The 26856-nt window shown below is 42.6% G+C and overlaps 1 protein-coding gene across 1 annotated transcript in view; it reads left to right on the top strand.

Moving 5' to 3' along the window:
* Positions 1 to 351: 351 nt before the first annotated feature.
* Positions 352 to 26856, top strand: part of DOCK10 (dedicator of cytokinesis 10) — a 256655-nt gene continuing 230150 nt past the window's right edge. The window contains exon 1 of the mRNA XM_075201945.1: positions 352 to 814. Coding sequence (XP_075058046.1) covers positions 713 to 814 — 102 coding nt within the window. The 5' untranslated portion in view covers positions 352 to 712. The remainder of the gene's footprint in view (positions 815 to 26856) is intronic.

Raw genomic sequence — 26856 nt, 5'->3', positions numbered from 1 at the left:
AATACTGTATACCTATCTGCTATATACATTCCCAACCAGAAAGCAGAAATGGTTGTTCAATAACTACTTTGTGTTATGGAATTTACTGTAAACTCCAAGAGCACAGAATAAATTCCTGTCACTTCCCTAAAATCTGGGAAAGTGTGGTCATTTTAATTGGGAATCCCCAGAGATTCCAGAGCCAATTAACCCCTCTCTATTAATCAGCATTCGCGTCTCATTCATTTGTGTGTACAGTACTTTCTTCTACAAGCTCTAGTCACTGGCTGATCCTTTTAACAAGACAAGCTGCTTGAGAGATAAAGAGGAAGAAAGTAAGTTCCGCTTCCTTTACTAAGTAGTAGAGCAGCGTTCACAGCTACGACCATCAGGGCAGCACAAGTCCTCGGAGCAAATTTAGCATCTTCAGCAGTGTTACCTGTTCCTAGTCTCTGCTATTCTCAATATATCTTTGTGTGATTACAACGCAATTAATGCCTCTAATGCTGCCCTTTATAAACACGGGTCATCTATGACCTTCTTTCAATGCTTGGCCTCTCCCTCTAAATGCAGTTTTGACTGCCATCCCCTGCATCCCTCTACTCAATGCTTACAGTGTTCCTATTGCTCTCTAACACCATCTCTCGTTCTCTTGTTACCCTTCCCCCCGTTCTTCTCTTGCTGCACCTCCCCTTAGCCATCGCGCTACCGGTTGCCCCAGGTTATCGGTTTCATGGAACCTACTCGGAGATTCACAAAAAGCATCTTGAAGCCAGGTGTTGCTGCGGATATCAGGGAGAGCGCTTCCAAGGCTGTGCGCTCCGAGCAACGCAGGGTGAGTGCTGACTGGCAGCCACAGTGTGGGTGATGGATGCCTGTCTCTCAAATGATAATCACAGATACTGTGGACAGAGTTATAGGCAGTGAGCAGCCATAGAGGGTTAATCAAAGGATGAATACTAAATACACATTTTCTGCAAAAGTCTGTTCCTTTATAGTAAAATGATGCAGTAAGTAGTTTATGATCTGTAGATTTTACTATTCGATATGTGTCCCATGATGAAACAAATAAATATTAGTTTTGCACATGAAATTTATGTTTCAATCTAATTATTCCATGTAGGTCTTAATAGTTAAACTTGCTAATAATCGTCTGCATAATCTGTTTGCAGTGTGAAAAGGAAATGAGGGTTGTTTATCATATAGAACCACAAGGTAGCAATGTAAGTCCTGGTTTAGTGATTGGGTTGTTCTTGTTTTGTATGCCATAATTACTAATATACACACCATCCATGTACTACTAAGCATGGCAGCTAAATTAATAATTCCACTTTTATGGAAAATTCTAAGAACTATTTTGTTTTAAATGCTTTAGGGCACTTCTAATTTACACTAATTTGCTGCTTCAGCGACTTGTTAAAGCAACACAAATGTGGGTTTGATAAATAAGTATTTTAGTGCTATCAGCTTCAGGTTGTACATAATTAAATCTACTTAAAAATATTTTCAAATGAAACCTTAAATATACTTTATAAATATTAATATGTCAACTTTTTCTGATGAGTCTCAGACTATGAGCCTAATTTAACTGGAGCAGGAATTACTGATGCTGAAACGTGAAAACTGTGTTTTCTTTCTATTGACGTGATAAATAAACTCCATGATGTCCATCATTTATGTGGAAAACAATATGGAAATATGGACCTATCTGGCAGAGGGGCCCAGATCTAACATTCCTTCTGCACATATACTAATAGTGCCTGATTTAGCTGTCTCAATCCCCAGTTTACACAATGCCCTTGGGAATTATATCAGTATGTGAAGGACAAGTTCTCATGTCACTTTAACCACCCCCCTGTGTAAAATACACCAGGAAACAGAGTTACTGCATGTTTTGAAAGATATAAGTAGTTACAAAAATGGTTTCATACTCATTTGTAAGTAAAAATATTACAGCAGATGGTGGTCATAGATTTATATATTGTAATATATCATGTTTACATGTAACACGTAAAGGATATTACATTAGTACTACAATTTATAAATACTGACTATTGAACTGTACATATTAACTGAAAGTTCGATCAATAAATTAGACAGATGGGCAACATATCTTTGTAGTATTTCTGTGTTGTTCTAGTTGCTCTAGCATTACTAAGGGACCAGAAGCATAACTACCACTAGAGCCCTGAATGCCGCTGCTTCTGAGGGACTGGTGCTTGTGCCTTGGAGCCCTGATTGTACTTTCCGCATGTGCCAGCTCCCTCGCATGCCCAGAAGAGCAGAGGGAGGCTCCAGTGCACTGTGTACACAGTGTGGCATTTTATAAATAAGCTTATATATACATATAGATAGGTATTACCACCCGCCACCCCATACATTTTGCTATGGGGCCCTGTCATTGCAATATACAATCCTGAAAGGGACATTTAATGAAAGCTATACTTTGTAATTGTAGGGGATAGATGGCCACAATAACCTAACATATCCAACGATCGAATGAAGATGTCCAAAAGCACAAGTGAGATACATTGTATTATTCAATACAAGCATTTTATGGTCAAAGGATATCCAAAGTTAGTCCACAAGACACCAATCAATCACAACATTAAAGCCACTGACAAGTAAAGTGAATAACACTGATTATTTCATTACAGTGGCACCTGTCAAGGGGTGGGGTATATTAGGCATCAAGGGAACAGTCAGTTTTTGAAGATGTTGCGTTGGAAGAAGGAAAAATTGTCAAGCGTAAGGATCTGAGCGTATTTGACAAGGGCCAAATTGTGATGGCTAGACGACTGATTCAGAGCATCTCCAAAACAACAGGGTCTTCTGGGGTGTTCATGGTATGCAGTGGTTAGTACCTACCAAAAGTGGTCAAATGAAAGACAACTGGTGAACTGGCAACAGAATCACGGATGCCCTAGGCTCATTGGTGCTCATGGGGAGCTACTGTTAAAGTTAATGCTGGCTATGATAGGAAGGTGTCCAAATGCACACAGTGTATCGCAGCTTTCTGCGTATGGGGCTGAGTAGCTGTAGATCGGTCAAAGTCCCCATGCTGACCCCTATCCACTGCCAAAAGTGCCTACAATAGACACGTGAGTACCAGAACTGGTCCATGGAGTAATGGAAGAAGGTGGCCTGGTCTGATGAATCATGTTTTCTTTTACAACATGTGGACGTGTGTGCGTTGTTTACCTGAGGAAGACATGGCACCAGAATGCACTACGGGGAGACGGCATGCCGGCGAAGGCAGTTTGATGCTCTGGGCATTGTTCTGCTGGGAAACCTTCGGTCCTGGCATTCATGTGTATGTTATGTGCCGTGCCCTACTCCTGGTCTAATCTCCAATGGGGTCTGCTGTCTCTTACCCACCTGCCACCGTTCCAGCTCCACCATCGACGCCAGACGCCGCTCTCTGCTCTGTCTGAAGGCGTCTACCTCTCCGTGCTCCGGCCCACGCTTCCAAGTGCCGCACCACGTGTTTCGCTGGCTCCCGCTGCAGGTGATGCTCTGGCTACATGCACTCCTCTGGCTCCCGTTTCCTCGCGCTTCTCTGACCTCCGGCCTCCATGTACCCTCGAAGTGCCGATCCGGCTCCACCTGTTCCTCTGGCCTCCACGTCTCTTCCAAGTGCTGATCCGGCTCCACGTGTTTCTCAGGCTCCCGCTTCCGTGTGCTGCTCCGGCTCCCACATCTCTGGCCTCCACTCCTCTGGCTCCCAAATGCTGCTCCGGCTCCATCTGCTGCTCCAGCTCCGTTCCTGACGCTGTTCCTGGTCTGCTTGCTGCCACGTCTTTCTGGTGCCTCACTCCCTGTGTCCCGCAGCTCCGGTCCCGACGCCATCCCTGCTTCCGGCCACAGCTGCCTCCACGCTGCCATACCTCGAAATCGGTGTCTTTCTGCTTCGGTTCCAATGCTGTTCTCCTTTGGCCATCCTGGACCCACATCATCTCTGGTCACCTGTACTTTGGTCCTACTTGACTTTCTGGATCAATCGTCTAGCCTGAACACTGATCCCCTAGACCATTGTCCCTCCAGCAACTACCCGTGACCTGCCTGGACTCGCCTGCCTGGACTATTGAGGCCTGGACTCGCTGGTTTCCTGTGGTCTCCTTCTTCCTGGTACCAGGCTCTCTTTGTCCTCCTTACTACTTTTACATTGTATTTTTCATTCAATTTTACATTGTGATTTTCAGTTCAATTTTACATTGCATTCTTCATTCCAATTGTACTATTATGTCACCTTAACCTACTCTTATTTTAAGCCTATTTTACTGTATTTTATTTTACTGCATTCCATTTTATTTTTATTTCAATTTTAATTGTATTTTATTTTATGTCTACTGAACTCCATATTGTTTTCTGACATTGCCTCTCTATTCCACTCTGGTCCATAGCCCTCTACTGTTCTAATCTCTGTTCTATTCTGCTCGTCAGTCCTTAGGGAGCTAAACGTCTAATTTGCTCTGTTCCACTACAATGTCCCTTTGCTGCCCTCTGTGTTACTCCCTTACCCCTCCCCTGCCTCCTCTGGCCGTTCTCTCATCCCTTGTCCCCCATCTCTCATCATGCCACCTCGCTCTTTTCCTACACCAATCCTCTCCCCTAACCCCCTTCTATGGCCTAACTCTCACAATCCCATCTCTCACCCTCCCCTCGCTCCATCAACCCTGACAATCGCATCCACATCTCCCCCTGTTCCTCCCTCCCTTTTTCGTGTGCTCTCTGGAACTCTAGGTCTGTCCGTAACAAACCGTCCTCCATCCACGACCTCTTCATATCCAACTCTCTCAATCTTCTTGCCATTACCGAAACCTGGCTTACTCCCTCTGATACTGACTCTCCTGCCGCTCTCTCCTACGGGGGCTTCTCTTTCACTCACTCCACCAGAACAGATGAGCGTCCAGGAGGTGGAGTGGGCCTCCTCCTATCCCCTAGCTGTCATCTACCGTCCCCCAGGCCCTACCTCTCTTTTTCTTGACAACTTTTCCGCATGGCTCCCCCATTATCTTTCCTCTGACCTTCCGTCCATTATACTAGGAGACTTTAACATCCCTATTGACAACTGCTCTGACCCTGCCACCATCAAACTTCTCGCCCTTTCCTCCTCTCTAGGCCTTACTCAGTGGACCTCCTCCCCCACCCATTGTCTTGGTCACTACCTCGACCTTGTCTTCTCTCATCTCTGCGATCTCTCTGACTTCTCCAACTCTCCCTTCCCACTCTCTGACCACCATCTCCTCTCCTTCACTCAGTCCTCCTCCCCCGCTCCCACCTCGCCTAAAGCCACCCTCACCAGGCGCAACCTTGATGCCATTGACCCCATCTCTTTCTCCTCCTCTCTTGAAACTCTCCTATCACCGCTGCTCTCTATGGCCTGCCCTGATCAGGCGTCCTCTGTCTACAAAAAATCCCTCACTACTGCCTTAGACGCTGTCGCCCCAGCCCCTTCTATCTTCTATCCGCCGCCGCCTTATTCCCCAACCCTGGCACTCCAAACTTACCCGCTTCCTTCAAAAATGCTCTTGCACAGCTGAACGCCTCTGGAGGAAATCTGGTTCCCTGGCTGACTTCCTCCACTTTAAATTTATGCTCTCCTCTTTCTGCTCTGCCCTGTCACTTGCTAAAACAATCCTTCTTTAAGTCCCTCATTTCTTCTCAGTCCTCCAATCCCCGTCGCCTCTTTGCCACATTCAACCCCATCCTCTCTCCCCCTCTCCCCCTCTCCCACCTTCCTTCTCTGCCTCTGACTTCACCTTTTTCTCTTCCAAAATTGAGGCTATCAGACTGAACATTTCCTCCTCCAATCCCTCTCCCGCCACCACCATCGCTTCACCGCCCGCTATTAATCGGCTCTGGTGCTCCTTCACCCCTACATCTGGTGATGAAGTTCGCTCCCTTATTCTTTCCTCTCCACCCTCCACCTGTCCTCTTGATCCCATCCCCTCTCACCTCCTTCGCTCTCTCTCTCCTACTGCCTGCTCTCACCTGGCTCACCTTTTCAACTTATCACTCTCCTCTGGCATAGTCCCCTCTTCATTCAAACACGCTCTCATCTCTCCTATCCTCAAGAAAGCCAATCTTGACCCCACCTCCCTTGCGAATTATCGCCCTATCTCTCTTCTTCCCAATGCCTCCAAATTACTCGAGCGGATTGTCTGCAGCCGCCTCACCAGACACCTCTCGGTCAACTCCCTCCTTGACCCCCTCCAATCTGGCTATCGCCCCCTCCACACCACTGAAACTGCCTTGGTGAAAGTTACTAATGATCTACTATCAGCCAAGGGTCACTTCTCCCTACTCATCCTCCTCGACCTCTCCGCAGCCTTCGACACTGTAGACCACCCCCTCCTGCTGCAAACTCTTCTCTCTCTCTGCCTTTCTGGTTCTGTCCATGCCTGGTTCACCTCATACCTTGCTAACCGCTCTTTCTCTGTATCCACGTCTGGTTCTTCCTCCACCCCTCCCCTCTCCCTGTTGGAGTCACTTAGGGCTCTGTTCTTGGCCCTTTACTCTTTTCGCTCTACACTTCCTCCCTTAGCGCTCTCATCTCCTCTTTCGGTCTTCAGTATCACCTCTACGCTGACGACATTCAACTCTACATATCTTCTCCTGTTCTTTCCTCCTCCCTCCTCTCTCGTGTATCTGACTGCCTCTCAGCCATCACCTCCTGGATGTCCTCGCGCTTTCTTAAAATTAACATCTCTAAAACCGAACTCATTGTCTTTCCCCCACCTAGACTCCCTTCCCACCATGACCTCTCTATCGTTGTTACCAACTCCACCATCTCCTCTGTCACCCAACTCCGCTGCCTTGGGGTCACTCTTGACTCCACTCTCTCACCCCCCATATTCAATCCCTCGCCCAAGCCTGTCGCTTCCAACTCCGCAACATTGCCCGCATCCTTCCCTTCCTCTCTCAGGATGCCACCAAAACTATCATACACGCACTCATCATCTCCCGCATTGATTACTGCAACCTCCTCTTTACTGGCCTCCCCCACTCCCACCTCGCACCCCTCCGCTCTATACTCAATGCGGCTGCTAGACTCATCTTCCTTTCACGCCGCTCCTCCTCTGCCTCTCCTCTCTGCCTTGCATTACACTGGCTCCCTTTCCCCTATAGAATCCTTTTCAAACTCCTTACCACCACGTACAAGGCTCTCTCTCAGTCTATGGCCCCTTATATCTCAAACCTCCTCTCCATTCACACTCCTGCCCTCTCCCTACGCTCAGCTAATGACCGCCGCCTCTCCTCCACTCTTATTACCACTTCCCACTCCAGAATCCAGGACTTCTCCCGTGCTGCCCCCCTTCACTGGAACGACCTCCCTCGCTCCATCCGTCTCTCTCCTAATCTGTGCTCTTTCAAATGAGCACTCAAAAGTCACCTGTACCTCAAAGCGTACCAACCTTCTACCTAACCCCGCATCTCCTCCTAACGTTCTATCATCTCTCCTCCCGGTCCTTCTCCCTACACTTCAACTTCCTTCAATTGTGTCTGGTTCGTTTCACCCACCCTTAGGATGTAAGCTCGAATGAGCAGGGCCTTCTTCCCTCTTGTCTCCACACCTGTTCTTCTACTCCGCCTCTACTGCATTAACCTGCCTGGAGTTTCTGAAGCATTGGTATTTTTGTTTATTGTTCTGTACTGTCTCACCCTGTATAGTCTACTGTTTGCTTTGTGTACGGCGCTGCGGAAATCTTGTGGCGCCTAACAAATAAATGATAATAATAATAATGTTAAGTTAAAGGTTTGCTTTTCACCGCTAGCACTAAAATCTTTTCTAATGAAGTGCGGCCCCACTGGAGAGGATCCTATTCACAGGCTGCATGCTCCTTCCTTCCTTAAGCCAGAGTTGACTTCACTGCGCATGCATGACAAATCATCGGCACATGCACAGTTAGTGAACTCTCTTTCTTCGATGGAGCCAGTCTCTTTTGCAACAAATCAAGAGTCTCATTGCAGAGAGGGATTTTCACTTAGGATTGCATGGCAGGTAAGTATTCTTGCTGCCCACTGCCCACCAATGATCAATCGACTTAGAGGGAAAGAGGAGAAAAAGAAGTGATGAAGAGGAATCCAGGCTATAACCAAGAAGTGGAAAAAAAATGTGTGTGGGGGGTTGCGGAAAGTGGGGACTTGTGGTAGGATATGCAGGAGAAACAATTGGAAATAGTGGCTGATGCAGCACCACTCCACACATCTAAGTATCCACCAAGTGCTCCATGGCAATAAGCAGATAAATATTATTATTATTATTCTCTATTTAAAAGGTGCTACAAGGTTTCCATAGTGCTGCACAGAATACAAACAGTTGACCATACAGGGTAAAACAGTACACAACAATAAACGAGTAAAACCAAGTCTCCAATAGCTCCAAGCATAGCTAATACAGTGAAGGAGGAGAAGACATGGTAAAGAGGCTGTAGGGAAAAGGGCCCAGCTCACAGGAGCTTACATACTAAAGGGAGGACAATCAGATGCAGGCACAATTGGGAGTCGGTATGGGATCACGCGAAAGACGAACACATACAGGGACAGAGGAAGAGAGAGGCGATCAAGCATGGAGTTGGTTTGGTAGAAGGTTGGTAACCTTTAAGGAACAAATGAGTTTTAGGTGCCCTTTTGAAGGAGCACAGATTAGGGGACAGTTGGTTAGAGCATGGGAGGTTGTTCAGGTGGAGCGGGCAGTCCGAGAGAAATCTTGAATTCTGGTGTAGGATGTGGTGATCAGAGTGGAGGAGAGGTGACAGTCGTTGGCGGATCACAGGGAACAGGAGGGAGTGTGAATGGAAATGTGATTGGAGATACATGGGGCAGTGGAGTGGGAGAAGGCCTTGTAGGTGAAGGTGAGGAGTTTGTAAAGGATTCTGTAGGGGAATGGGAGCCAGTGAAGGGCAAGGCAGAGAGGGGAGGCAGAAAAAGTTTAGCGTGAGAGGAACAGAAGTCTCACAGCCGCGTTGAGTATAGAGTGAAGGGGGGCGAGGTGGGAGCGAGGGAGGCTGGTGAGCAGAAGGTTACACTGATCAATACGTTATAAGATGAGTGCATGGATAATAATACTATTTCTAGGGTTATTAGGTTGAGGACAGTGTGTTGTAGTGAATATATATCACCTCCCACTACAGCTTAGCACATTAGTGAATCTGCAACAGAATAACAGTACTTGATGGATATTAAGAATATGGAATTCATGTTCTCTCTGGCAAAGAGAGATAAGTGGAACAGTGTAATATCTATAGAAAGCCATGTAGATCTTCAGAGCGTTATTTCTGCCTTTGTTTAGGCCTCATACCAATCGGCATCAATTTTGTGCATTATACTGTTTTTGTTGTTAGTACACAATGACAGGTCTATAGATGGAAACCAATGTTTACAATCACCAATACCCATTCATGATGTAACTCGCATTCTGGACCATTTTGGCCGTGTTGGAGTTTTTACAAACATTTCCTGCTCCAATCACTGTGTTAATGCATGTTAACATATTGAGGTCAATGGAGAGGTTTTTTTTTAAAAAACAAACAAACAACATCAGTGGCCATCTTCCCATAGCCACCAGGCCCAAGCAATAGTGGATGGTACAGTTGTAGAGAGCATGCAACTGGTATTGGTGAAATCTTCTTTGTTGTATGTAATGAGCACGTAACAGTTTAGGGAAGTTACGTCATAACTGGGGACATCGTAGGGATGTTATGAAGACCACTGGGAGCAGGTCACTCTCAATGGGGTGTGAGATTACTCAAGAACTTAGTGAGGATATACTGTATTCTGGTAAATCATCTCTTTTTTCCCTGACTGTATGGGTTTAAATGTTATTACTACATTTATGTTTATGTTTTGACTTTATGGATTCATGTTGGTTAATGGCTTATATAAGTGTTTGCAATTAGGAGACGTCTACCTTACCATACATAACACTCCACAACAGTCATATGTATTTATTATGCAGCAGAGTCATAACTATAGTCCTCTGTAAATTTCCTCCATAATCTCCACTATGTTCTCATTAGCGTCTTTCCGCTTGCAGCAATAGGGTTATAACCAGGAAGTCTGAGGTGCATTAAAAAACATCCCAATTGTCACAGCCTTATCTCCATGTGTTCTTCATTTCTAGTCAACTGAATAAAATGTTAGTATCACAGAATCACTCCGTATTTAGCCTTAAGGTCACATATTCCTAACATCTGTCTGAAATATAAAATTCAGTCATGTCATTTTGTATTTTGATTTTGAGATGTGCCATTTATATTTTAATATGGATTTTGAAAATGGAACAGGAGGTAAGATATCATTTTTTACATAAAGTTGATAGAAATCAGTTTCACTCACTAAGGGCTAGATTTACTAAGCTGCGGGTTTGAAAAAGTGGGGATGTTGCCTATAGCAACCAATCAGATTCTAGCTGTCATTTTGTAGAAGGTACTAAATAAATGACAGCTAGAATATGATTGGTTGCTATAGGCAACATCCCCACTTTTTCAAACCCACAGCTTAGTAAATATACCCCTAAGGGTCATTTATAACCCATGGTTTAGTAGTAAAATTATTTTAGTGTCCTTATTGACAAAAAAAAGACAATATGAAATTACTAGCAACATCCTAAGTGATACTTGTAATACTATTTTTGTTATGTACTTTATGGACTCCAGTAAGTAGGTAGCAGCTCTATTTATTATTAGGTGAACAAAAACATCTGTTTTTGCCAGAGAAAAGCAATTTTTTTGCTTCAGCCAATTTATTAAAGGCTTAATGTCAGGAAAAAACCACTGATTTCTCCATCATTAACCTAGTTTTTGCAGATTCTCACTGTCCTCGTAGAATTCTATGGAAACGGCAAAAAGTGTCAATTTATCACGTTGTGAAAAGGTTAACTTTTCACAGGTGGGATTTTTATCTCTTAAAAAGTTAACACCATCTATGGATGGCGTGACCCATGTATCTGAATGTATTTTAACCCCGCCTAAGAGGAGATCAGTGAAGAGACTGCCCACTTCTTCCTGATTCCTCCCCAGCAAGCTGCATGCTCTTCCCCTCCTTCCTGCCCTGGGTGTTTTAGCTGCCAGGCACAGCAATTGTGGTCAGCAAGAAGTCAGTGGGGGGTTATTTGTGCAATTACTGTGAATGTATCTGCAAAAGACAACCTACGTACAGTATGTGCTATATACTTTATGCATAGTTCTTTACTGAGCTGACTTTAATTTACTCTTATAGGGCTGGGTAGGGCTGGTCTGCTTCTTTCTGTCATGGAGCTAGAGGTGCACTGTACACGATTCAATGAATACTCTCTCTCTCTCTATCTGTGTGTGTGTGTATATATATATATATATATATATATATATATATATATATACATATGTATTGGTCTATTATGTTATGTAAACATATATGTTTTTGTAACCATGTTATATGAAATTGTGTTGCTTATACTGCTTTTAACTTCAATAGTATTTTTACTTTTTATTCAAAGTTTAAGGGGTACAGAAAAGTAGAAAGGGGGGGGGGAGGCCAAAAAAAAGAGAGGGGAAGGAGGAGTACATAGTGGGGAGGAACACATTACACAGTACCAAAGTAGAAATACATAGTACAATAGTAATTATCATGCTTATATTGCTTTTGATATAAACTATACCCATTCCTTATTGATTCCCTAATTACTGTACCCCTGAGGAAATGATTGGCTTAATCAAGAAAAGCGCTGGAACTGTGTTTGAAATCCAAAGGTGCATTGTGGGATGCTGCAGGCAGTAAGAAACGGAACAGAAGTTATACACTACATTCTCCTCCACCAAGTAGGATTTTTAGTGATTTACTCTATCTTTTTTTTTTTTTTAAATCACATATTTTTATTAAGATTTTTGGCAAAAAAACAAAACAAAAACATTACAAGAAAAATAAACAACTTTACATGGTTCCAAAGAAAGTTACATTCCACAATAATATAGAAAACAATTTAACACCTCCAAATATCACATTGACTAGTACAATACAACCATGACACAAGGTTGGTTATAGAAATCGACAGTTTGCTAGATTGTATACGGGTCCCCAAACTCCTTCCATAGATGGTATAATGATATCGATTACAAGCAGCTGGATACATTTGTGAGAGGAATCGGGTAATGATATCTAAAATACTCATGGGGATTCAGCTGAAGCAATCCTCAGAACCATCCCGGGATTAGTTAGTATTCAGATAGGATCGAAATCTGCAGCCAGAGAACGAAACACATATCTTGAGTTCTCCCATGTCGACCATACTTTGTAGATTTACTCTATCTTTACTTGTGAGTCCATATGATGAACTATCCATTTCTACAATGTTATTGCGCTATATACATATTTATACTTATAGGAAATAAAAGATTTTATACCATAATCTGAACGCTGAATGATATTCATATGTTTACCTACTTATATGAATTAAAGGGTAACATGAAACCGTTATGTAAGTTGAGTAAATTATGGTGTGACACAAGTTGGAATCATTGTGGATATATCCATACAGATGTGTCAATGTTTGGCCCATGAATTGAGATATACAAGGATTTGTAGTCTATTGTGAGGTCATGAATTCAGCAATTAACTTCATGCTCCAGCTCCCAAGGCTTGTTTGAGAATTGTGATGCAGATCAAAATCACTAATGACTAGGAGTGTATGTTCACTGTCCAAATACACTGGGTCCTTTTCAGGAGTGTAACGCTTGGCATAGTCAGATCTTGCAGCTCTGCCAATGTTATTATTTGTATCTCATTCCAATGCTTACAGTTCTGAGCTGCATACTTGTGTTCCTCTTAATTCCTTTCTTCTTCTAGATCTGAGTTTACAATTGCACATAGTAGAACACATTGTAATGAGGACCTACCAGTTACAGTATGTATAATAAAACATTGCAAAGGTAGGCAACATAAAAGTAACATAATTTACATTTATTATGTTTTGGAGCCATACTACTGACTGTCTTTTATATTCACTTTTTTACATGCCTGCATAAAATTAGGCGTTTTCTGTGCAGCTATGATATATTTTTGAGAAAGGGAAGTTCCCAGATACTGGTAGATAATTCTTAATTTGCTCATGACGAAGTATCTGTGGTATCATCAAATCTTAGTAAGTCTGTCATTTCAAACAGACTGGTGATCACACAAGATAGTAATCTATGGGGACTGTGATGCTGCACGATATTTGCCTGGTTTCTGTGAAATCTCCTCCGTTAGGCAGTTAATGCATAGGAAACATACTTAAAAGATGCGGAAACGGTAGTTTAAGTGTGAAATAAGCTTGATGCATAGACCCCACAGTCTGTTTAGCCCACGGGATAATCCACACCAGGGGGTAAATGTATGAAAGTTTGCCTTTACAAGCCATCGCCGCTTTAAATTTTAGCTGCAAAGTCGCCGATTTCTGGCGAGTTGAACAAATCGGACTTTCATACATTTACCCCCAGGAGTTAATGTAAATACTACCTCAGCATTATAGCAGGACATAGGAGACAGAGATTGGTTTATAGCTGATTTTCTAATAATAACTGTAAACTCACAGCGCTGGGGTCATAAGTTCAATTCCCGATCATGGCTTTATCTGTGTATGTTCTCCCCGTGTTTGCGTGGGTTTCCTACGGGTGCTCCGGTTTCCTCCCACACTCCAAAAACATATTAGTAGGTAAATTGGCTGCTGTCAAAATTGGCCCTAGTCTGTCTGTCTGTGTGTGTGTATGTTAGGAAATTTAGACTGTAAGCCCAAATGGGGCAGGGACTGATGTGAATGAGTTCTCTGTACAGCGCTGCGGAATCAGTGGCGCTATATAAATAAATGGTGATGATGAATATGCTAATATTGTTAGATGTTTCAGGTATACTTTAAATCTCAAACCAGATGGGCTCAGTCAGAATCACTGATGTTGGTTTTGGAATATCTGAAATATTGTGGTTTATCCAAGTTCAGAATTGAGGACTCATGATCTATACTGCATGAACTCATTGGCGTTCATCTTACTTTGTATTGGTGTTTAACTGAAGCCTTTTCTACTACAGTTTTCACTTGTGATTGAAAGCCAAACCTTCCACATGATACTTACTGCATTTCAGTATTTATATATATTGTATGTATCCAACAGCCGGCTCTCATCCACAAACGCTGCGTCCATCTCACCTGCTACAGAGCAGCACCTTAAGTGATTGACAGAAGTCTTGATTATATGTAGTAGAGCAATTAGTGGAGAGACCTCTACTGAAATAATGTTATTGGTGCAGGAAGTGGTTTTGCTATTTATTGTTTAAATTGAGAGAAAAATAAAAATGGATAATTTAATGAAGGAAGTGGCCCTAAAGTATTTGGTAGGCTGGACGTTATATTTTTACACTTTCTACCAGGGACACTTTCAATCCCTCAAAAGTAGGAGCACTCTGATTGTTTATGGACAGCTCCAAAAAACATCCATAATCTTTGCATGAGGGAACTGGATAAATAGTCCACATATTCACAAACAGAAATGTACTGTAATGGCCAATGTTTGCACATTACTAAACAACCTTTAATGTCTGCATTATTTAGGCAAAACTTGACTAATAAGAAAACTGCTATATGGAATAATGTAAAGGATGGGAGCAGAGGTACAGTAGCGTGGGATAGTTTATCAATGCATTGTTTACTTCCTTCTTTAGTATTTATGTTTTTGGTGTGTTTCGCATATGTGGTTTCATGAAAGCAGAGAGTGAACAAAAACATCCTGCACAGGGACGAAATCATAGCTGCTGCAGTGATGCTATGTGCAGGGCTGCCAAGAGGAATTCAGGGCCCCGGTACAACAAATTAATGGGACCCCCCTTATAGTCGAGTATGGTAAAAAAAAATTGCGACGCCTAACGGTGACGCAAAATTTTTCGGATGTGTGGTCATGCATTTGGGGGCGTGGCAAATGCGCCATTGGGACGTGGCTAACACATCAAAATCAATAGGCTCTTTTTTAACCCCTCTATGACAGACCCCCCCTCATTTTTTTAACCCCTCTGTGCCTGCCCCCCCTTGTTTTTTAACCCCTCTATGACAGGCCCCCCCTCGCTTTTTTAAACCCTCTATGACAGGCCCCCCCTCGCTTTTTTAACGCCTCTATGACAGGCCCCCCCCTCATTTTTTTAACCCCTCAATGACAGGCCCCCCTTCGTTTTTTAACCCCTCTATGACAGGCCCCCCCTTGTTTTTTTAACCCCTCTATGACAGGCCCCCCCCTCGCTTTTTTAACCCCTCTATGACAGGCCCACCCCTCGTTTTATAACCCCTCTATGACAGCCTTTCCCCATTTTCCTCCCTTTACTTACCTTTTCCTTTTCTTCTCTCTTGGTCCTCTCTGCTGCTCTGTGCTCCATTGCTCCAGACTGACTGAATGCTGGGCGTGACATGATGACGTCACACCCGGCATTCAGACAGTCTGAATGGAGCACAGAGCAGCAGAGAGGAGGGACGCCGACGCTGCGATCACGTGAGTATGAATATTATTTTTTTTAATACCCTGCTCCCCCACCAAAGACCGAGCCCCCTCCGCTGCAAAAAAAAAAATAGTTTTGAAAAAAACAAAAAAAACCGTTGGCATGCCCGGGCCCGGGTAATTAGTACCTTCCCCCTCTCGGCGGCCCTGGCTATGTGGCCCGGAGTTAATAAGCAGCACGGCAATGCCCATTCATTCTCTATGCTGACCCTGCTCTGCTGTTTGGCTTAGCCACTGCACATGCTCAGAAATCCAGAACAGTGGTCTACAGGGGGAATGGACATGCATTGCTGGCCTCCAAAAATTTTGATAGGGGTCTCTGCAATTACATGTTATGTCAGGATGTGAATGACTACATATCCTCTGTACAGTGATGCATAATATGATTAGTGCTATATTAATAAATGATAATAATAATAATAATAATAATAATAATAATAATAATAATAATAATATAATTTTAGGAATGTTTTATTCTATGAATAATGTATAAAGGTTTTATGTTTTATTTATTTTTAAAATTATAAATTGTATTTATTTTTAAACTTTTTAATTGTTTTGTGGGGCTTACGTTTTCGGTTCCATTGAGCATGAGCGAGTGAGCAAGCCATCTCCCATGTGCAAAGCTCGAAGAACAGGTAAATTAATCCTTACTGCTCTGGGCCAGTATCTTCGGGGCAGCTGAGTATCACTCACTTGCCCCAGCGATATTTGTACTTTAGATTTCACCAATCACTGATTTTATATTACTGCGATCGGGGGACTAAAAATAAATAGAACCTAAAGCTCTTTGCACTAACAGTAGAAAAATTGTCTGTTGTATGCAACGGTGGCGGTTAACCTGCTGAAATGAACATGTCGGCAGGCTAAATGGTGAAAGTTCCATTGTGCTGACACGTTCACATTCCGGTTCCGTGGTATAGATGCTGGACCCGCTTCCATTACACTTTTAATGTTGACATTATGATTAGCGACATTGTCAATGTCGCCAATCACACTATCGACATTGTGAACCTGTCAGCACAATGGAACTGTCGGCATTTAACTTGCCGACATGTTCATGTCAGCAGGTTAAGTGCCGACGTTTCCAGTGGCGGAATTACGTACCCAATGGTATGCAAAGCTTTTTCTGTGAACTTTTGTCTGTGACTAGTTACTTGGGAATGTAATTGCACAGAATCCTCTGGTAAAAAATGATCTGTAAAAAATCATCTATAAATTGAGAAGGGTGTTCACACTTATATAGAAGCCTGAGTTTAGGGGGCAAGTATAGAGATTTTCAGTAAACTGAGATATTTTCGTAGCTCTGAAAAGATGAAACTATATTATGCATCATTTAAAACATAACATATAATTTTGCCTTCACTGCTCCTTTAATAAAACAGGCAAAATTAAGTTTTAAGGCTGTAGTTTCACCTACAGATAAAAGGGTTTTATTAAGGTGCCTCTCCAGCTAACCGGGGGCTGTTACATGCCATTTTCCAAGGGTTCCTCCATTCCTTTTACAGTCCTGGTTTTTGATTGGTCTTCTACTCACACACACCCCCATAATTGAAAAGTGCTGGACTACATTGATTTCCTGGTGCTGAGAAAAAGGCTGCATGTAACAACCACTGGGTCTCTGACTAGGGGGAGAGAGATATTAGTAAATATCTTTTACGTAAGTTAGTGGTAGTACCGCTTTAAGGAATCTAATATTGTCGTTTGCAATAATTAGAATTATAATGGTTCACTATATGATCTGATTTTTTTTCCACTGTATGATTGGAATAATTTCAGCAAGTAAGATTACATTGGTAGATTGTAGGATCATTTGTATTTATTTTGAAGAGCTCTATTTCTCACCTCACTCAGTGGTTGGTAGCTGCTCTAAATTCTCCCTATGAATTTCCGCAGGCAGCAGATGGTTATCAGATTGCACCCATTTTTGTGGCTTTTCAGTAACATTTATTTATTTCACTGAGAACAAACACTGGAGTTTCACTTTCTCTATTTACTACAATAAAAGCAAATTAATCTTGAGAAAATAATTTTTGGTTTGCTTAATACACAGTACAGTATGGAAACAAAGATCCAGTACAGGTACATAATCATACACAACCCAGGGGGTAGCTACGTGTCTCGGGGACAATTGGGAGTTGGGGGTGCCCATTCATGGAACCATATTGCCGCACCCCACAGCAATTTTGCAAGGGAACTCAGCAATTGCATTAGCTATTTATTATTATTATAAGATATAATACCTATCAGCCTATTTAGTACTGATACAAAACAGAAACTTATGTGCACTTCAGACTGCTAGATACATTTAAATGTAGACAAAACCTATATTTGTCTTTGATAGCAGAAACATTATTTATTCAGTTCGCTTACAGATCTGACTTCTAAAGCCAAAAAGCACTTATTTCACTTAGACATTCCTGAAGAATTTTAATATGTTTCGTAGAAGTAAGTTTTGACCTAACATCTTGATTTCCAAGTATTTCACTGAGTGAGTCATGTATCTGTTTCCCGTATGTTATCAATTTATGGGCAGGGTAAACAATGGAAAACCCATCGGTCCAGATGGTAGAAGTCAGCATTAGAAGTTGTTTCTTTCGTTCTTATTTTGAAATGAATGCATTGCTATTTCATGTGCATTATATAAGTAGAACAGACATTTTTGTTACCTAACACACCCAGGCCCGGCGCTCCCATTAGGCAAGGTTAGGCACTTGCCTAGGGCGCCGGGCTCTGGAATGAATGAATAAAAATTACTTTAAAACTGTGCGGCGACCGCTGACCATACCTGTCACGGCCGCCGCACAGCATTCAGATGCACGGGGGAGGGGGGAAGAGGCTATTGCTCACCACTGCCGCCTCTCTGCTCCGTCTCCTCCCCTCCACTCACTAGTGTCAGTGAGTGGAGGGGAGGAGACGGAGCAGAGAGGCGGCGGTGGTGAGGTAAGGAAAGACGGAGGGAGGAGGGAGAAGGGAAGAGGGCGCCGATTGTTGCGGGGGGGGGGGGGGGGGCGATTTTGCAAAAATGCCTAGGGCGCCATGGAGGCTAGCACCGGCCCTGAACACACCGATGAGTAAGAGAAGACTCTGCTGATTCTGAACAGTAGCTAACATACCAAAGAGTATTAGATGATGTTTATAAATTCTATTTGCAGAAATGAGTAAAAGCGGACTATAGTGTACTGTTCAGAGAAAAGGCCATTATGATAAAAAATGTTTCTGTTAAAAAATTGTTTTAGATTTCCTTAGCAATAAAATAAATAATAATATTCCTATACCAATATATATATTTTTTCTGTGTGATGGAACACATTTCTCTCTCTGCCAGTCGGGTTCGGAGTTGTAATAAATTACAGAGCTAAAAGCCGTGGCTTGTTCTGGACATTTACAACATCTCGAATGATCACATACACTAGGAATTACTACCAAGATGGCAAATCCATCATTTGGCTAACAGACATCAGCATTATTCTCTGCCTTTATGCTACAGGGACCTGGAACGCCACACTGACTATGTGTCTTTTGTCTGTTTTACACCATTACCATGACAGTTTTAGTGATAGCACAGCAGATATTGCAGTTAAGTCACTCAATGACAGCTACATGTTTCATTCAGTGACCCTGGAACTGATGTTCATGATACTTATGTTCTTCTTTTCCTGCTCCTGCACATGCTCCCATCATGGTTGGCTTTAGCTTTCAAAGAGCCCATCTCTCAATATAACATAATAGTTTTAAATACGTTTATTAGGGTTAAAAATACACTAAACCTCTATCATAAAACTCCAAAACCACACAACTAAGGGCCAGATTCAATTAAGTAATTCAACTCCATGGGATGTTGGTATACTAAAACTCTGCTTATATTTGCTCACACTTCATAGAGTAATAACTGGAAATGCGCACAAGAGTCCTTCATGCAAGGCACCAACATCACCTTGCGCTTAATAGAAACTGCCCCTAAGATTGATTTAATAAAGTTATCTTTTTAAACAGGACTTGTCAATAGTGACATGGGGGTTTGTTGATTTATGTTAAAGAAGAATTCTATCATCTCTCTCTTTTGCCCCCCACATTCATTCCCTTGCCCAAGCCTGTCGCTTCCAACTACGCAACATCGCCCGCATCCGTTCTTTTCTCTCTCAGGATGCCACCAAAACTATCATCCACGCACTTATCATCTCCTGCCTCGATTATTGTAACCTCCTCCTCACTGGCCTCCCCCACTCTCCCCTCTCCCCCCTCCGCTCTATACTCAATGCGGCCGCAAGACTCATGTTCCTCTCACGCTGCTCCTCCTCTGCCTCCCCTCTCTGCCTTGCCTTACATTGGCTCCCCTTCTCCTACAGAATTCTTTTCAAACTCCTCACCACCACTTGCAAGACTCTCTCCAACTCTACTGCCTCTTATACCTCTAACCTCCTCTCCATTCACACTCCTGCCCGCTCCAAGGCCAACGACCGCCGCCTCTCCTCCACTCTTATCACCTCTTCCCACTCCAGAAACCAAGACTTTTCCCGTGCAGCCCCCCTTCACTGGAATGACCTCCCTCATTCCATCCGTCACTCTCCTACTCTGTGCTCCTTCAAACGTGCACTCAAAACTCACCTCTTCCTCAAAGCCTACCAACCATCTACTTAACCCCCATCTCCTCCCTTTGCTCGTCCTCCCTTCTCTCCTCTTGCCTCAACTGGCTCCTCTTGTGCCTGGTCTGTTTACCCTCCCTTAGGATGTAAGCTCATATGAGCAGGGCCCCCTCCCCTCCTGTCTCCATACCTGTTCTTCCGCTCCGTCTTTACTGCATATGACTGGCCGGAGTTTCTGAAGTATTGGTACTTTTTGTTCATTGTTCTGTATGGTTTCACCCTGTATAGTCCACTGTTAGTACTGTGTGCGGCACTGCGGATACCTTGTGGCGCCTAACACATAAATGATAATAATAATAATAATATCCTAAACTAGAATTTTATTTTACTTACTTAAATAATAAATTCATATTTTCATTTAATGTGTTCTGCTATTGTCATCCTAAGATTGAGATAACTGAATAAGGATTGCGGCGGTACTTGTACTGTCCCAATCCTAGTTGAATAGGCTTCCCCATGCCATCAGTTATTTCTCCTGCCTTAAACTACTTTACTCAGGTTAATGCTGTAATGGACTGCAAAAGTACTCATTTTATCAATCAGTGAAAAGTTTTGCTTTTCTCCACCAGAGCTTAAAACCTAATTCTCAGAATGGCATCGCTTTCAGCCCCCACCGGAGAACATGTGCATTACTGATAATACAGAGCGCAGCAATGGTTCTCTGTATTATCTGTAATGTTCATGCTTGGGGAACCGGTGTTCCTGCTTGTAAAAATAAAAGTGCTGGTGAAATACAAAGGCAAAGCACAAAAACTGTATTTATATGTCCTTCCACAGGGTGGACTGGCACTATTGGGCCACGAATGGATAAGAAAAACTCAACTTGATTGGCAGTCCATTGACATGTTTGAGCCTACTACATTTAATGTGTCCAAAAATGGCGCAGCTACTAAAGGACAGATTTAATCAGAATTGCTAGCTGCCGCTCAAACAGTTTTCATAAAAGGGATAGACACGTTAAAAGGCATTATGACTAGTTTAGAGTTGGATCCAAATGGCATACCAAAATTTCATAAATCCCCATACGGTACCATATGCTATCCTACCGGGGATGGAGGAGAAATTACAGAAACTGGAAGACTATGGTATACTCTTCCCTGTAGAATGGAATGATTGGGCTACGCCTATAGTTTACCTGGTAAAGAAAGACAAAGAAGTATCTGCACTTGTGGAGATTTCCACAGTGTAACGCACATGCTGTTTTGCAGTTCCTGTTTCCGTATAACTTAGGGGCGTGTCTCCACGCATTTCATCCGGGCAGGACTTTCTCAATGGCATGTGGTGTTTATATTCATATATCCAACCATTATACTGTTGGTTTTAATGTGATAGGGACAGTAACATTATCTTAATTGATAATCCTATTGGATATTTTAGATTATGGTGTATTAGATTTATTTATTTATAGTTATTTATGTTTTTATTTGTTTAATTGTGCAATAAATTGTGGTCCTTTACCTACTACTCACTGTCAGGATCTACCTAGGTGTTCCCTACTTAAAGCTGCCTCTCTTCCTCTACTGTGCTGGACTTTGATGTTTTGTTGCTCATCCTATTGGTTTGTACTCCTGCTGCTCCTGTGCCCTCGGACCCTTCACATTTTGCTGCTAATACCACTTCTCCAGATCTCCACTTACCTTGCTACCTATGTCTGCGGTATTCCTTGCAATTCAGCCTTATCAGAAATCCCTGTGCAATTTCAAACATATTTGGTTTGTAATATTTATTTGTATTTTCTAAGCAATAAACACTTTATGCTTCATCACATCCCAGACTCCATAGCTGTGATTTACTCTGAAGCATGACAGTATGACCAGCCAAAAAGACAGTCCGAGTCGCCATTCAAAGCGGTGCAGCCTGAGTCGCTACTTGACGTGGTTCAGCCCAAGTTATAACTTGGTACTTTCCAGTCCGAGGCTTCTCCCAGTGCTGTCCGTTCCGAGTCTTCTCCCAGTGCTGTCCAGTCTGAGGCCTCACCTAGTGCTGTCAGTTCAAGGATTCTCCCAGTGCTGTCTTATCCAAGTGTGCCCAGTTTGGGTCGACCTCCAAGTGTGCCCAGTTTGGGCTGTCCTCCAAGTGTGACCAGTCCAGACAGTCCTCCCAGTGTGCTCAGTCTGAGCCGTCTCCTGCCGACCGTCTTCAGCCTGAACCATCACCTATCTTTGAGGGGCACCTTTCCCAACTTAGTGTTCTTCTGAGATTTGGTGCTTCATATATTTCCTCTGTACCTACTCTCGTTAGTGACCCAAAGAGACAGTTATTGTTTTTGATATCTCACTTTAGATGGGAAGCCTTGGAATGGGTAATCTCCTATTTGGAGACTAACCATTCTATCCTATTGGACTTGCAACTCTTTGCTGAGGTAGTAATTTGCAAGTTTACTCCCATCTCCTGCAATGCCATCTAGCGGGACATCTGTGCATCCGGCAGTTTAAGAACTACCTTTGTGCTCCACCAAGTTGGTTCAGGCTCCAATTTTGAAGAGATCCCGCAAAAAGAGAGGACGAAAGAAGAAGAAAGGGTCTGTGGTACTTCAACTTTGCTCTGGCATGACATATTTGGCCTTCCCGCCCTTGGACGAGGACTTCTCTGCCAGGCCCCCCATTGTGGGCTATGATTCTGATGATTTTAATCACTTCTAGTAATACGGGCATCTGGAATCTGGGGGGGGGGGGGGGGGGGGTACTGTCAGGATCTGCATTGCATGCTGTGTTTTGGCAGCTCCTGCCTCCAGGACCTTGGACTTATTTTATTATGTTATCTTGCAGTACCTCTGTTCACTAGAGGTGCTGCTATTGTGCCTTTCCTTTACTATTTCTAGGGGTTAACCTGTCTCACTAATTATCATCTGCACCTGGGTGTTCCCTACTTATACCTGCCTCTCTTCCTCTCCTGTGCTGATCATTGTTGTTTTGTTGCTCTTCCTATGGTTTTGTACTCCTGCTGCTTCTGTGCTTTTGGACCCTTCACATTATGCGACTAATACCACTTCTCCGGATCTCTCTCCACTTACCTTGCTTCCTGTGTGTGTGGTATTCCTTGCAATCTGAATTCAGCCTTATCAGAAATCCCTGTGCAGGTTCAACTATATTTGGTTTGTAATATTTATTTGTATTTTCTAAGCAATTAACACCTTATGCTTCATCACTTCCCAGACTCCATAGCTGTGATTTACGTTGAATCGTGACACTCGCCTTATATCTCCTAATTAATAGATAAATAACAAACATTAGACTTTGAGCATACTACCCACTTATATATTTATTTATAATATAAGACAATGAGTGCATAATCATTACCTACTACTATTGTAATTAAGGGAGGGATACCCTTGGTTAGTGCAGCTCTTGTACCATTGGAGAGATCACAGTCCCTTTTCTTTTCCTGTACTATTAAACATTTCACACCATCCAATCACCAACAGTTTGGCTGAGAGATTCGATCAAACTTTCAAAAGAGCTATCAAGTCCCCGCACCTTGTACATGTGCTGTTACAACACAAGATTGACAGCTTCTTGTTTATATACCGTATAACTAAGATCTTCTCTACCGATTAACCACCTGCTGTGCTCTTTATTCTCTTTATGCAATGGAATTTAAGGTCTAAATGGGACTTTAGAAAACATTATGTGAGACGAAAGGTACATCACAAACAATTTCAAACTGTTTATGATAAACCTACTTGGAACTTTGACATTGTACAATAAGTGCTTGTACGCAATTACAGAATTAATAAATGACAACCGGGAATAATCTCTTCCAAAACTGGTCCTCTGATGTATGTGACTAAAGTGGGTGGAGAGTTGTGGCGTTGCCATATTGACCAAATAATAGAGGCCAGGGCACAAATGGACTGTAGTTCAACACCTGAGTATAGCCAAGCAAGAGATGTGGGGGTTTCTGAACAGCCTTTGCGGACGTTATGGAAACTGTAAACCCATCTGGGTTTGTTACAGAGACTGTTCCTAAATATGATACGGAGCCTGAGGTTCCCATAGTGGCAACATCTGATCCTGAATCTCCTAGTGTGATTCCAGTTGAGCAGCCTGTCGCTCTGGGGTTTAAACATAGTTACCCAGACAGAGTTTGTAAGGCACCCCAAAGGCTTTGTCTGTAGCCTTCTGGGGTAACATACACATTGTAGTGGGATAGAATTTTCTTATGTCTGCATTTATCTTTGCTGGGAGAAGTGTGGTGTATGTAGTTCCTGTTACTGTGTGTGTATTCCGTGAAGGGATACACCAGATCTATTTCTGTGCTGTATATAGTTTGTGTATGAATCTATATTCTGTGTAATGTGTTTCCTGCAGTTATTCAGTAAAATGTGCAATAACCACTGTGTCTTGGTCATTAAGAAAACTTTTATTGAAATATAAGTCACAGACTTAACAATAGCCCTACTTACTATAAACATAGCAGAACCTTACCTTTTATAGCGTAGTTACCTTTGCTATATAGTTGTTTCGCTTGGTTCCCACACTGTCAAGCTTGCAGTCTAATCTATGGTATATGGGGCGAAGCAAGATAACATTCCTTAGCCAAAACAATGAAGATATTGGAATTTGAATCAGGATCTTCAATATCTTCATTATTAGAAAGAAGGCAATAGTAAAGGTAAGTGAAGGGGAGCAAAAGCAGCATGAAGGGCACAATGTGAACCAGGGGAGACAGATGAAGAGGAGCAAAAGCAGCATGAAGGGCGCAGTATGAATCGGGAGACAGATAAAGAGGAGCAAAAGCAGCATGGAGGGCACAGTGTGAAACAAAGAAGACAAGTGAAGGGGAGCAAATGCAGCATGTAGGGCACAGTGTGATTTAGGGGAGACGGATGAAGGGGAGCAAAACCAGCATGGGGGGCACAGTTTCAAGCATGGGAAAGAAAACATTAAACATTATTTATTTATTTTTTAATAATAAACCTTACCAAATTGCATATGAGACTTTCTTTTTCTTTTCGGTCCACACAATCTTAGATTTTGATTATTTGGCCCAATTAGGGTTTTGAGTTTGACATGCCTGGTGTGCAGTGAAGGGCCGGCGTGCCAATCTCGAGCACACACACAGCATCTTCTGATTCAAGCTCTCGGCATCTCAAAAGTACTTGTTTTTCAGCCATATCTCATACATAACAATTCTACAGGAATGTCCAGGTGACTCCCAAATCCCGGGTAGGTCTCCCGGAATCCTGAGAGCGCTGGCAATTCTCCCGCATCTGCAGATTAGAGCTGGCATATATGGAAGGAGGGGGCTGCGCTTCACAAATTACATAATTTTGGCCCCGCCCCAGCGACATAATGCCTGTTTTTGGTCTTTTTACCACTGTAAAAGCACCCAAAACAGGCATTACGTCACTGGAGGCGGGGCCAAAATGGTGCAATTCACGAAGCTACGCCCCCTCCGCCCATACACCCCTCCTGCCTCCAGGAACTCCCGGATGTGGCCAATTGCTGCTTACTAATGGTGAAGGCTGTGTATGCATGCTCGAACATTAGTTTATGTACAGTAGACATTCAAAACATCCTAATAAATGTATTTTATCGGAACAAAAAAAACTAAAACTTTTTTTTTTATGTTTTGTCATTAATGCCTATATTATTACCAGGTGACATTAATTATTTATTTTTATTTTTTGTCTGTGCATTCTTTTGAGAATTTATATTCCACATAGGTATTGGACATATCAGTGTCTGATCTAGTAGAGCAGAGCAGACCTACACCCATGTTCACCAACGCGAGTATCTTCAGATCTGCTCCTTGTTGAATTTGGGCGTACGCCGATCGTAATCACATGTGCTCTGAAACAAGCGCTCAGTATGCGTCCCTTGATGAATTAGGCCCAATATGTGGAATAATGTATACCCTACTGTAAAAGATAAGGATATTAGAAGTGGGAGACGTTGAATATCTGTCATCATTTACAGAAGGGGTTGCATTATTCTTTATAATATTTTTCTAATGAACACTGAAATAATAGTATAAGAACTTATCAATTATAAGCAATGACATCAGAACTCACCATTTATACTGATATTATTTATAGGAGTTTTACATATATTAGAATCACTTGTGTATGATTTATATAATTATTTGTGCCTTTATGTCTGAAGTAATATTTATCAAATACTAAATGTACCTATACAACATGCATTTATGCTTCTCTTTTCTGTAGTGATTAGATAAACTGTATACATACATTTCTAATGTGATTTCATGCTCCACAATCAGTTACTATGGACTTATTGTCTAACTGCAGTTTGCATATTGTGAAACAAGGTCATGTAATGCTTACATGCCTTGGGATATAAATGACGTGTGAAACCGTTGCTTGACCACAGGACATACGCAGAATAGATTGAGAGAGACAAAAGCTGCACAGAGGAGCTGTGCATTTAGAAAGTCATACATGACATGTACTGTGGTGTTAACTATATACATGTCCTTTTACATGGATGTTGTAGAAAGAAGCCTAGAAAACACAGAAGCCACAGGAAGCCTGGAAAACTATAACTGCAACACTAGAACAGAAGTCTCAAGTGTGTGAATATATAAATGATAGAATTAAATTAACACAGATGTTGATCTTGGAAAAGGAAGCTGTGAATATTAGCTCCTGGAGGTTGTGATGTCCTAATTCTTCCACAAACACTCCTAGTAGTAGGTAGACAAGTGACTAGTCACAGGGCCAGTGCAAGGATTCTCGGTGGCCTAGTCCACCACCCTTCTTCACCCCAATACCT

This window comes from Mixophyes fleayi, chromosome 3 (assembly GCF_038048845.1).
Source record: "Mixophyes fleayi isolate aMixFle1 chromosome 3, aMixFle1.hap1, whole genome shotgun sequence".
NCBI classification, from domain to species: domain Eukaryota; kingdom Metazoa; phylum Chordata; class Amphibia; order Anura; family Limnodynastidae; genus Mixophyes; species Mixophyes fleayi.
The sequence above is the reverse complement of the archived record's forward strand: the minus strand, read 5'-3'. Positions and strand labels throughout refer to the sequence as shown.